Below are 14,182 nucleotides of genomic sequence, written 5' to 3' on the forward strand. Positions count from 1 at the left end.
AATTCCTTTTTTAAAAGTATATTAAGGGCCAGCAATATAGCTCAGCGGACTAAGCGCTTACTTAGGTAAGTGCAGGGACCAGGGTTTGATTCCTGGCACCACATGCCACACTGGCCCCACCTCTGGGCACTCTGAGTCAGCAATGGGGTCCAGGTGTGGTACCCACCTGTAATCCCAGTACTAGACAGGCAGAAATCAGGAGGAGCACTATGAATCCAAACTGTGTAGTGAGACCATGCACACACACACACACACACACACACACACACACACACTCTCACACACACACACACATAAGCACATTAATGGTGTGTACATTAATGTACATTAATTTTTTTGTTTTGAGTACTTTCTCTTTACACTTTTTTACTGATTTTTCTCCTTACTAAAGAAATATTTGTTCAGTATATAAAATTCAAACACTAAAGATGTGCATAACACAGAGAGCATGCATCCCTGAACTTCTATACACCTGTCAAAAATAACCATCTTTAATAATTTGATGCTTATTGGAGAGTATCTTACCTATTATTTATATATGTGTATCAATAAAGTCCTTAGAAATTTCCAAGTTTTTGAACATATGAAGGCCACAAATGTGGCAGGAAAACGATTATAATAAAACTAACTTGATAAAGTTTGCAAGAAGGTCAACACTCTACTCTTCTTTTTAAACATAGCTTCCCCCAAGCAGCCTGGCTTCCTTACCATGGACTTTTCAAAGCAGTTTCTGATAGAAAAAGTTGCTCGGAAAATTCTGTCAAGTCATCTGACAGCTCATAAGATGCGGGGGAAAAATATAGGTCTGCAAATTGACAGATAAGAAGCCAGGTCTTGTCATAAATACATACACATATATATGAATATGTGGCTATTTCCATCTCTGTGGTCATATGTATGAAACATAAGATGTACTACACACATCTTATGTGATATGCAAAATGTATGATATACATTCATGCACCTGTAGACATAGGCATAGATAGATGGTAGACGGATGGATGGACCCAATTTATTTGGAGCCCATAGATTCTCTAGGAGGCTACTTGCTTTACCTTTCACTGATAATAAGATAGGCATCTTCATGTCATTCTTCAGTGCCTACTGCAGATGGGTGATAAACCATTTTACACAACATTCTTTCAAATTACATGTTTTTGTGAGGCACTCTGCCATTCTGAATTTTGCCATGATCCTTGCAGTTTTGTAGGGAATGAAATTGAAATGTGTTGATTGGAATTCCAATTTTGCCTTTGGCTTGCATTGTAAGCTTCACCTCCATAGGTTTATGGTTCCCCTCTTGTACCATGGAACATGGTGCAGAAGGTGGTTGTGAAGACAGGAAGGTAAGTGTAAGGCACATCACAGCAGGCTGAGATGTGGCATGTGTTTAGTAAACAGTAGTCTCTTTTCCCACTTGGGTTTTTCCAAAATGTTTTCAAATCAGTTTTCCTAGGAAAGTTACTAGTGTGGGGTTGTCATGCACCACGTGCAGTCCTGATAACTTGGAACCAACCCAGTTGTGGCACAGGAAGTTCTTATATCTCTCACTCTGGGATTTTTACAGCCATAAAACAGCAGATATCCACTTGTCCCGCATTGTTCAAGGCTTTCTTGTGAGGCCCAAAGAGGAAAGATAAGGCTACTTCTGGGTGCCAGCTGTCCTTGTCATTGCTACGTGACAGCCACATTTTGTCTGTTGCACTAAGACTAAGGTGGAGCATTTTGGCATTTGTCACACGGTGAGGCTTGAAACTCCCATATCAGAGGATTTAGGGACCCCAGAAAGTCAAACAGCTGGTAAATCTGAGTAGAATACAGATCTCTGAGTTTTAGACCAAAGAATTTTCTGCTAATATTTTTTTCCTGATGCCTCTTCATAGTCAGCGGGGAGGCAAAGCTATGCCCCTGACTTTCACAGCCCCTGGCTTCCATCAGCTTGAGTTACTTCTACCAGGCTCTTCCCACAAGGCCATCTGCAGGTAGCATCACCAACCCCTTCCACCCACCCTCAGAGTAAAAAAGTACAACACTGGCTCTCCTACTTCCTTCCACACAGCAGTTGAGAATTTTTTAATTTACTGGCATGCAATTTAAGAAATGATAGGGGGAATGTGGTAAATTTGATAACATTAAATTTATTTAAGTAAAGAATTTTGTTTATTCTAAGTATATGTCATTCTACTTTTTTCATTAGTAAAGACCCTTTTATAAAGTGATGGGACTAGTAGATGGCATTTATATAATGGCTTTTGGTATTTGTTCACAGATTTTCTTCATAGTCCTTTGGAAAAAACAATTTTAAATACCATATGACAGTCCCTCAGGCTCCCTGATTTTTCTCCTTAAAATGATCCCAGGGACTCCAAAATCTTGGCACTGGCAGATCACAGGACAAGGAGCTCTCTACATTTTATCCTGCCATAATACTCTAGAGATCATGGGAAGAGCAATTGAAGGCTTTGTGCTTTCTTTATTAATTGAAGCTCATCAGAAACGCTCTTGAAAATCTCACTTCCCTGAAGTGGCCAGTAGACAAGAGCCCCAGTCTCCTGAGACTAATCCTAGGGTGACTGTGCCTGCTGGCAGAGTCCAGAAGATTGCATCTGAGCCCATGCGTGAAGGCTGGCAAGACTCCTGTAAGGTGATCCAGATAGAGAGGTACCAAAGCTGGTTCTAATGTATTCCGTGTATATTTAATTGTTTTTTTTTTAACTGCAGAGGTGGTTTTATCCACTTGTTACTCAAACTCCCAATGAGATTAAGAAATTGACATGGTGGTTTATAGCTTGGCACTTCAAAGAGTCAACTGGGCCATTTTCACAGTTGGCCCCTTGCCATTTATGACTGACTCCTTCTCCCACGCAGAGATACTGCTTTCTGAAGGAAATATCCCACAAATGGAGTTACAGAAAATAAATAAATAAGAGATATTTTTAAAAATTTAAAAGGGCTGGGGAGATAGCTCTGTGGTCTAAGCACCTGCTTGGCAAGCTCAAGGACCTGGGTTCAATCTCTGGTACCACATACAGCGCTGGCCCTGGAACCCCGGGGAACACTATACCAGCCACCAGAACCCTGTGTGTTGTTGCACACCTGTAATCCCAGTGCTGGGGAGGCTGAGAGAGGAGGATCACTATAAGTCAGAACTACATAGTTGAGACCCTGTACCAAATAAATAAATAAATAATGTTTTAAAGGTGGAGCTACAGAGTCAGGTTCTGCCACAAGACTGAGAAAAGAGATCTATTTTGGCTCTCAGTGTCGGACGCTTTAGGGCCCAGGGCAAAACAGCACATCAAGGCGGGGAGTGTGTGGTGAAGAAAGCCACTCCCCTCATAGCAGCTGGGATGGAAAGTGGAAAAGGAGGCTATAGGGGTCCCACTGTGCCCTGCAAGGGCACACAGCCAAATGGCTGGAGGCCTCCCACTTGGCCCTAACTCTGAGAGTTTTCTCCACCTCCCAAGACTAAGCTATGCATTAAACCTTTAAACACATCAGGCATTGGAGGATGTTTCAGATCCTGATCATAACAGTAGTAGAAATAAACAGTGGGGGTTCTCTTGACCACGTGACCCTACTTGATCTTTCCCTAACCTTTCTGAAGAGCTCATCCTTCTCTTTTCACTGTGTTTCTTCCAGGAGCATCATTGCCTTCGAATTAAAATCCTGGGAGACTGCTACTACTGTGTTTCTGGACTTCCGGAGCCCCGGCAGGACCATGCTCACTGCTGCGTTGAAATGGGGCTCAGCATGATCAAAACTATCAGGTAGTTTGTGATATCCTCCATGTAGCCTGGGCTTAAGTGTGCATGACAAGATAGACATCTCCCCATCTATCCCTCTGGCATTTGTGGTATATGGTGAAAAGCAGAGCTCTTTGACTTATTTCACAATCATACATGCCTATTAGATCTCCCATATAATCCAATTGACTGTTAGCTTTATTATTTTCTAACTGCACTTCATTTTCAGTTAATTGTGCCACAAGTTTGTGTTGCAAATGTCTTTGTGGGGGTACATAAGAATCAAGTCGGGCACATTGCTAACCTTCAGAGGGGGTACAGTATAGAGGAAGAAGTGAATAATGCATAGAATGATTCCAAAGCTATACATTAAGCTCTGTAATAAATAGAAACCATATGATTGTAGAGAATAGGGGAGGAAGAGCTTGTTCAATCTGGTATGCTGCAGAAGGCTTCCAGGGAAGAAAAGACTAAGATGCTATCCTGAAATGTGGGTAGGCATCAGTAGGATCTTGGAAGTAGAATGGAGAGCTTTGTAGAGAAGACAGGTGTATGAAGAAGGCAGGATATGCTACAAGGGCAACTAATGAAGCCTAGGATGGAACAGGTGGTGATAGTGGGACCATAGGCTGGACTTTATCAGCTGTGTTAAAGAGTTGCAATTCATCTGAAGACCAACAGGGAGTCTTTAAAGGGCTTTAGGGGTATGCTGCAAATGTGTTTCACTTTAGTCAGCACATTGGGTACATGGAGCCTTCATCAAAGACGTTACTGGGGTTGAGTACTCTGCAACTATACAGTATATGGTTTTAGGACACAAATTCAGTATTATCAGAAATCCTCTCTGGGATCCAAAATTGTTGCCATGCCCCTAAGTGTTGCATCCTCACACAATTATAGCAAAGCTGTCTAGTGAGACAGTGCAAAGACAAATTTTAATACATGTGTTCATGCATACTTATGTGTGTGCATATATGTGTGTGAGTGTGGTACCTTTACTTATATGATAACCTCAGAAATACCTACCAAATTTGTCCATGATATGCACTACATGCATTTTTTTAAGCACATCGCATAAGCCACATATACATCCAATCTTGAAAAATACTGCATCTAGATCAGGAGTTCTTTGAGGTGGAATCAAAGAACCTAAGGCAAACATCAGGGTAAACAGATGCTTTCTCTAAATGTAACTTCCCAGCTTGGAATTTCTTATTACAGGGTCCCACTGCGATTATGGTGAAAGATTTCCATAGACTATTTTACCAAGGGAAATTGACTACAGAAACTCAAAAGTAGTATTAAAATCCCTTGAGGAAAGGCCATCTGTAAAAGTGGCAAAAATGGTCACATTCAGTAGCCTTTGCAAGTAGATCAGATGGGACTTCTACTGTTTTTTCTGCATCCAAACAAGTAAGATGGGCACTTGGTGGAGCACACTGTCTTGTGATAAAGGAGGAGCAGGCATCCAGCACACCATGTTTATGTGCACCGTGAAGTCACCAGTCAGGAAGGACCATGACCTCTGGAAGTCTTAAGGCCAAAATTTAGGGTTCTTTCCATGTCTGGCTTAGGACCACATTTATATTCTTCCATTTGAAAAAAAAGGAATTTGATGATTGGTAGATAAAAAAACACTCTAGATACTTCTGTTCTTTTATGCCATATCTAATATAATTCAGAATCTTTATTGGTCAAGCTTCCCTGTCCTGTGTTAGGCCATTGCCTTAGCTCTGTGCTGGCTCACCAGTGATGCACATGAACCTAAAAGGCTTCTACAGAAAAATTCCCCCTACATCTGAGACTCTATGAAAACTATTGTTAGTATTCTAGTGATAGGAAGAAGGACTAGGAGTCTTCCACTTTCCTCTCCATCAGTAGAAATGTACCCATAGTGACAGAGCCTACCTTCTGGGAGAGGTATGTTGATCTTTACCATATCTTTAGAAAATTGGGGCTGGGGAGATGGCTCAGTGGAATAAGCACTTCCCTGGCAAGTGCAAGGGCCTGAGTTCAATCCCTGGTTCCACCAAAAAAAAAAGAAAGAAAATGATGTGATTGTCTTAATGCTATTTGTCCTTCATGGGAAGTAAAAATATTCATATAGCAATTCCATATTTTGCATACCTTATTTATGAAATCTTTCTAGAAGTGTCCCATAAAGCCACAAAGATGACTTAGGAGGTAAGTGGGTACGATGAGAAGCTGCCGTATTTTCCACGTGATGCTTGATGGGTACTCGGAATTCCGTGATCTCCGAGAGCAAGTAGGCTCGAAGACAGACAGATCACAAATGTCCATTCTGACTGTTCCCTGTAGAGATGCTGGTGTTTGTTCCCTTAAAGACTATGGGGAGACAAGGCTATAGGCTATAGCTCAAAGTTCCATTTTGGCTATGTCCTTAGTAAATGGAAAAGGCTTTGGGTGATCCTTATTTATCATTTGCACACTTAAGAGTCTTTGACTACAACTGGGATTAATTGTGATATTTCAGCTGCTTCTGACACCCAAACCAGAGAACCCCACAACTAAGTGGGGCAACTGAGCTGTATTTTGTCAGTCAGGTTATACTGTCACCAAAGGGTTATTGGGCTGTCCCGTGAGCCAGGCACTGTGCTAAGCCCTGGAAATATATCAATGGACACATTTCCCAGAGATCCTTGCTCATTAGTGACTACAAGGATATCATTTGGATTTATTCTCTACAAAATGAAAAACTCAGATGAGGCAACCCCAAAGTCTACCAATTCTGAAAAACTGGTGATCTAAAGCTGTAGTAGGGCCAGCCAAATAGCTCAATGGATTAAATTGCGGGCTTAGGTGGATGCAGCAGCCGGGGTTTGATCCCTGAGATGGCAATTGAGACTGGGCATGGTGGCGTGTGCCTGTAATCCCAGCTCTTGGGAGGCTGAACAAAGGCAGATCAGTATGAGTCTGATCTACATAGTGAGACCCTTGTAGACCCTGTACTAAAAATACTAAAAAAAATTAAAATTACAATAAAAATAAAACTATAGTAAACGAGACCAGCCACCCTATGCTACCAGTCCCAGGTTCCTCTTCCCCAGGAGCCAGCCTTCTCCTCCAAACTTTTTCCTCCCAGGCACCCCTTGTGGGGGACCTAGTCCTACTACTTTATTTTTCTTGAACTGGGAGCACACTAGATGAATAAGAGTCAAAGAGTTTAACATGCAGTAGGCAGAGGAGCATCAACCCTCTGGCTTGTCTTTTATTCAGGCAAATGTGAATATAAGAAATCAAAGTGACACAAGATTCATCTGCTTTCCAGTATCTCTTAGTACATGCCCAGTGAAGCAACTTAATCTCAGCTGTCTTGACTTTTCTCTAGCTCTGTAATATGCCATTCTTTTGTGCCCACACAGGAGGCCAATTAAGCCTTAATCCCCCAACTGTTCTCCCACATATAACCACTTAAGAATCAAGTTTAAATAACAAAGCTTTCCACAGACATTCCATGGCTGTGTTTTGATCTTAGGCAGAAGGCATGGTACAGAGATAACACTGCAAAAGAAATGATCAGCTATTTTCAAAATGTTTTAAGATACTTTTAGCTTTATCATTTCTCTTTCTGGAAGATTTTATCCAGTTTCTGTGTTCTATTTAAGGTGTCCTTTATAATTTTGGAGTTGTACAGCAAGAAGTAAAAGTTGTATAAACTAAAATAATTCAAGGGCATTTTCTTTTGTTAGTTCATTAAGTACTACTTTTAGTTCTTAAGGAGAAGACAATTTGGAAGCATTTTTTTCAACTGCATGAGTCAGAATCTATTCATACTCAAACAGCTCCTTGATTATAATTTAGGAGATTTGAGGTCCAACATTAATTCTCTTAGTTAACAAAAAATCGTGGTATAGAGAAATGAAAAAGAGCTCAGGAAATTGGCAAGCCTTGTTTGCAAATGGCTAAGAGTTGCCACTCTTCCTACTAGATATTGCACTCTGAGTGATGACTGGTAGATAATTTCGTACCTCATGTGTAGATGAGAATCTCAGTTATATTTTAGATACATAAATTATTAAAAATTGATTGCACTAAAAGATAAGTTTGATAGGAATCCCTCCACATATTCTTTTTTGATAGGTGTCAGCATATATAGTCAGTCAGTCAGGGTGAGAATCCTACCAATTAACTGCTAGCTTCAAAAACCTGCTGAAGTTTCTCAGTATCATTGCCTTCGCCATCTTGTGTATACAAATGTATGATTTTGCTTCTGCCATGTTTCCTAGCTTTTCTCCTTGCCCTCTCTTCGCCTGTTCTCTGGTCTTCTAAATGTGTACTGCTTTAATGTCACATCAATTATCACTATACTCTCTCTCAAATAAATGTTTGTTTTTTTTAAAAAAAAAAGATAATAAAAGAAAACAAAAGACAAGAAAAAATATTCCTTTATGCTTCAGACAGGCTTACCTTGTTCTCTTGCCACTTTCTGAAGTAGTTCGCTCATGAATGTCATTACAATATATGGAAAAATAGAGCAATGGAACTGAACAGAAGTCCCATAAATAAACCTGTATATCGACAGCCAACTGGTGTTCAGCAAAGAAGTCAAAAATGCACAATAAGTAAATGATAAACTTTTAGGAAGTGGCTTTAGGTAAGCTGCATGTAGAAGACTGAATTAGACTCTTATCTAATACCATACGTAAAAGTAAACTCAGGTTGGCATCAAGAGTTAAAGGTAGGGCTGGAGATACAGCTTAGTGGTAGATCACTTACCTAGTATGTGCAAGGTCATAGGTTCAATAACTAGCACAGCAAAAGAAAAAAAAATTAAAACCCTAAGCTATGGAAGTGCTGAATACACATACACACAAGATGAGAACTTCATGACACTGGTGTAGGTTCTGATTTTTGTATATAACTCAAATGGATTACTACTTATCCAGAGAGAGAAAGAGAGAGAGAGAGAGAGAGAGAGAGAGAGAGAGAGAGAGAGACATAGACAGAGAGACAGAGACAGAGAGACAGAAACAGCACAAGTAGAAAAAGCAAAAATAGACAAATGGGACTATATCAAGCTAAGAAGGTTTTTCACTGCAAAGGAAATAAGAAAGCCAAAGACAACCTTACAGAATGGTACATGTATTCACAAATTGAACATCTAATAAGGAGTAATGAGCAGCAGTTACATGAAAAATTCTCATCAGTAATCATTAGGAAAATTAAAATTATAATCACAATAAGATGTCATCTCGCACTTGTCAGAATGGCTTATTAACAAAAGGGCAGGAGAGATAACAAGTATCGCTGAGATATAGAGAAAAGACAACTTTGACTGTGGATGTAAAAGAGAACTATAAGAACTAACTTTAAAAATGAGAAACAGATAAGAGTCAAGAAAATAAAAAACGCAAGCCTGAGAAAAATCATGTCCCTGTCCTTTGTATCATCTTAGTGGCTTTTTAAAACAAGAGCCAAAATTTAGGGGAGGCTTGCTGGTTAGCTCAGCTGTTTAAGTTCCTGCTTATGCAAACTTAATCAGGTGCAGGAAACCGTGATTCCCAGCTCCACATGCCTTACCAGACCCGCTTTTAAGGCAAACTGAGCTAGCAAAAAAAAAAAAAATTCTTCTCAACTTTTCAAGGTCTGCCATGTCAGCCTCCCAGTCACACTGAGCCAACAATTGAAATGGGGCATGGTGGTGCATGCCTGTAATCCCAGCTCTTGGGAGGCTGTAAACAGGAGAATCACTATGAGTCCGATCTAGCAGTGAGACTCTAAGCACCCTGTAGACCCTTCCCTAAAATACAAAAAAATAATATTAATAATTTGTTTTTCCTATAAACAAAGCCATGAAGAATAAGCTATCCTAGCTTTTCAAAATGTTAAAAGCTGTGAGTGTGTGTGTATGTGTGTATGTGTGCACACGTGTGCTTGTATCTATGCATGCACGAAAGTGTGTACAGATTGCTATACACGTGTGGTATGTATGCATATGCATGTAGGTGTATAAGTGTGTATGTGCACTTGTGTGTATATTAAGCAAGAAAGCAGGCATTGGTGGCTAAAACAATTCTAAATTTAGACAATGGATTAGTGCAAGAAAGTGCTGGAACTTTGCCACACAAGCAGTACCATGTCACTGGCATTTAAAGTAGGAGAATCACACAACACAGTAGGGACATCAAAAAGGGGACTGTGGAGATGGACAACCTTCTCTCTCGTGTTGACAGTAGGTGAGAGGAAGCAGGAACTGAGAGAAGGAGATGTTTGGGAAATATTTTTTATAGAACTAAGGAGAGAGAAATAAGAACCTGAAATAGAGCAGGGGAATGGCAGTGACATAAGGTAGAGCCCCCAGGCTTTGTTCTGTAGGTAATGCACATATTGTCGGTGCAGAAATATTTTTAGCAGAATCTTGCAAGTAGGCCTGCGTGTGTCTATTGAAATATACTGGAAAGAATAATATCCCATCACAGCAAATCATCTAAGACAATATGCAGCATAGAAACAATTAAATAAAACTTTTATCGTGACTTTAAACTCACTTTCATTTGATAGTGCCCCAAGAATTTTGACCAAGGTTCCACTTTACAAAAGATGTAGTTTGTTGTGGATGTGAATGCTCCCTGAAAAAGTCACTGCCATACCCTAAGGTTACAGGAGGGGACACACAGAGTAAAGCGGGAGCCTATGTCCTGCAGCAATAGAACCAGCTGCTTCCAGCCTCTTCTCATCTTAGGCTTGTGCCTCTGGATAGTGACTTAATTTAGAGTTCCCCTGGGCTCTTCTGAAACTAACATGAATATTATTACCAAAAGAAAAAAATCCTTTTTTAAATTCTTTTACATAGTCCTGAGTTTGTATACTGAAAAAATTGACCCAAATCTGCTCCTTTATCATATTTTTCTTTTCCTGTATCATTAAAAAGATAGTAGTGGGCCGGGGAGATGGCTCAGTAGAATAAGTGCTTCCCTGGCAAGCACAAGGCCCTGAGTTCAATTACCGGTTCTTCCAAAAAAAAAAAAAAAAAAAAAAGATAGTACTTTGAGTTTTTTGAATGCTTATTATATGCCAAACACTGATTTACCTGTATTTGTTACTTCAATCCTTATAACAATTTTAGGAGTGATAGGCAAAATATTGAAGTACTAATAGGCAAAATATTGAAGTACTAAGTATAGCTAAAGCCTACACCAATCGGAGTTGTCCAAGCCTACCAATCATGATGGATGCCAGCCCTACACAGCCATACAGCTCTACAAGGCCACCCGGCATCAAAAAATTCTAGAAACAAGTTCCTAATTTACCAGGGAAGAAGATGGAGCGTGCGTAATCTCCCATGATCACACAAACAGTCACCAGCACCACAGGGCTGTGTATCTGGGGCCACATTATACTGCACTGTCTCCCAGATCTGGACTTACTTGTTCTTCATGCTTGAAAGTTGCCATCAATACCAAAGGATCAACAAGGAGCCTAGGTGACCTCACCTACATTCCTAATTACATAGCAGAACTGAACCAGGGGGTCAGTAAACATTTCAGAACAGGATAATAAACTTTACTCGAAAAAAAAAAACCTCAGAGTAAATTTATTTCATTAAAAATAGTTCATAGTAACTAGATGAATAGTAAAAAAGACAGACTGAACACACCCTTGTTCCTAAGAAAGCATTTAATGCCATCTCATGAATGTCTGTCCGTCAAATTAGGTTAATTAAAATAGGATTAGATGATAGCTTCTATTGTATAGATTGTAAAGTGCCTCCAGGTGGCTGCTCCTCATATACCCTGGGTCAGTCCTGGGGATAACCTTGGTAGTTGAAAACACACCAGAGTTGGCACTGTGATGTATGATATCTTTATTAGTGATCTATAAAATATGTGTTTGATGAATCTAAATGAAGATTACAGAACCCAGTCTTTTCAGTGCAACTGCTGAAAAGTCATAGGAAGGACACCAGAATGCCAAGTAGGAACTGGCTTTGCCCAGCAGTTAATTAGAGCAAAGGTCCTAATCCTCATGGCAGGGCTGCCCTGCCAAACAGTGTGCCAATCACGGATTGAGAAACAGTGATTATTTTGCTTTACCTCACTCGAAGCAAGAATGCCCCAGCCTGCCTCTTCTTTCTCTCTCTTTCTTACACACTCTTCTTTCTCCACCACTCCGTTCCTCTCCACTTCTCTCTCCCCATCTCCACTGCTTGCTCTCTCTCCCTGCCCCTCCTCGTCTCTCTTTTCCTTTTAAAGTCTCATTTCTTATTTTATTCCAAAATATCATTAAGGCCAGCATCCATAAATCTGTAACTCTCTTAAACATGCATCAATTAGAGTGGGTTTTGGTTCATTCATAGTAAGAGTAGCTGCAAAGCTAGTATTGATTGAACGATCACATCACCAGACCATAGGCTAAATAACCATCCTGACAGTTTTTATTTAATACCTGTGAACCTGGCAGGAAGCTATAGCTTTTGCCAGTTTTCAGAAAAACTAAAATTCTGAGGGGTTCCAAAAAGAATACTTCTGGCCCATTATGCAATTTGTAGGTGACAAGACAAAAGCCTAGGCCATGCTTATCAGACTCCATTCATATCCAAAGGGAAGACAATGGCTGAATAAATTCCGGAGTAGCCTTAAAATACAAAAATGGTCTATGTGCTTATTGGGGTGAGGGATGTGCATGCGCCAACTCCATACAAGGGATGCAGACATTGTGCATTGTAAAAGTGTCCAGATAGAAAAGAAAGATGGGCAGTGGGGAGGAGAGGGAGAAAAGGAGATGAGAAATCGAGTTAAGGCACATTGTGTGCATGTGACAACTCCACACGGGAAATGGAAACATTGTGTATTACACACATGTACTAATACACTAAACTAAGAAATGGAAACATTGAAAAATAGAAAAATGGGCAAACCAATATTACGGTTGTTATGGCTTGTGTCTAGTTGTCCCCCCAAAGCCTCACACAGTTGTGGGGCAGCTTCTGGAGTTTGTGATTAATTATCGTGGGTGTGCATGCTGCACCTGCCCTGGGAAAAGTAATTTGCATTACAATGTAAGGAGGGGAGAGAGGCTAGCTAGCTGCCTGAGCTGTGCCACTCCCTTTGCTCTCTGCGCTTTGCTGCCGCCATGAAAGGTTGTTTTCTGCCATGTGCCACTCTGCCTTGGAGCCACTGAGTATGCACTCAAACTGCCAGTAACTCTAGTAACTGTGAGCTAAATAAACCCTTCCTTCCTTCGTTTTGAATGTTGAGTATTTGTCCCAGCAACAAGAGAAGAGTAATTTAGACAACAGTTTACATTTATATTAAAAGCCATAAGAAAAGGCTTGTGAGTTTAAAGAGCCATAAGGTGGCATTATCTAAAAGTATGCTCAAATTTTGGTTTTTGTGGAATATATTGTAGTTAGATGCCCTATCACTAACTCCCCTCACGATACTCCCCCGCTGCTTCCAACACATGGATCCCATCACTCTTGCCTCTTTCTGAAGTAGCTCTGGTGAACTCTTTTGGGAACGTCTTTACTCACACTGCCCTGGCTGCTGGGACATGTCTTGGATGGATTCCAAATGTTTACCTTTTGTGGTCATTTTGGCTTTGGAGAAGAGCCAGGTGTCACATGGTGTGAGATCAATGAATCAAGAGGGGGAGGACTTATCATATTTTTACAAGCCTACCCTTTTGCTGGATGGTCAGCAGCAGTATTTGCTCTGTTTTTTTCAATCTTACCTCATAAAGGTGTTCATGAAAGAGGACTTTCAGAACGCCTTCGGAAAGTGGCAAAAATGCTGGAATAAGTGCACGTGAAGTGAAGGGAATGCCTTAAAGTGGACTAAGACAGTGTGTCTTTTCTTGTAATAAATTTTTAAATCAAATATTCACCATGTGTTTCAAACATGCTTTTGCGTGGTTGAACACATAAACACACATGTAGTATGTTTTTAACAACACTACTATCATGGAAAGAAGATGTCAAACTCTGATGGAAAACAGGTGGTTTAAATTCTCAATTGTTAGCTGTTTTAATTTTTCAGAGATAATCATGTATAACTGATATAACTAGAAAACAAGATGTTATTTCAAGACAGATAACAAATTTTGGGAGGTAGAGATGTCCAAGAGGGTTCTGTATTAGAATTGTCCAGAGAAACAGCACAGCAAGGCCTGCATGTCCATATGCAGGAATAACGACAATGTTCTGGTCAGTTAGAAGACACATATAAACATGATGCTGTGAGATTATATCACCTAATGATGCTGTAGCCATCATAATTTGTATAAGTGCACTGTACAACAGTCACATAATGACAAAAGTGTCTAACAATGATTTCTCAGAGTGTATCACTGTCATTGAATGTCATGGTTATGGAGAAGAACATAGTTTAAGAAATTGGCTCATGTGTCTGTGGGGCCAGGGGACCACAGAGGTGCAGGGCCGAACAGTGGGCCAGGGGACCGCAGAGGTGCAGGGC

At 40.4% G+C, this 14,182-nt stretch overlaps 1 protein-coding gene across 2 annotated transcripts in view; it reads left to right on the plus strand.

Moving 5' to 3' along the window:
• Positions 1–14,182, plus strand: part of Adcy8 (adenylate cyclase 8) — a 241,015-nt gene that overhangs the window by 107,486 nt on the left and 119,347 nt on the right. For both annotated transcript variants that reach the window (XM_004634413.2, XM_012515414.2), the window contains exon 5: positions 3,643–3,770. In XM_004634413.2, coding sequence (XP_004634470.1) covers positions 3,643–3,770 — 128 coding nt within the window. The remainder of the gene's footprint in view (positions 1–3,642; positions 3,771–14,182) is intronic.

Source organism: Octodon degus, unplaced genomic scaffold (assembly GCF_000260255.1).
Source record: "Octodon degus isolate 3935 unplaced genomic scaffold, OctDeg1.0 scaffold00062, whole genome shotgun sequence".
NCBI lineage: Eukaryota > Metazoa > Chordata > Mammalia > Rodentia > Octodontidae > Octodon > Octodon degus.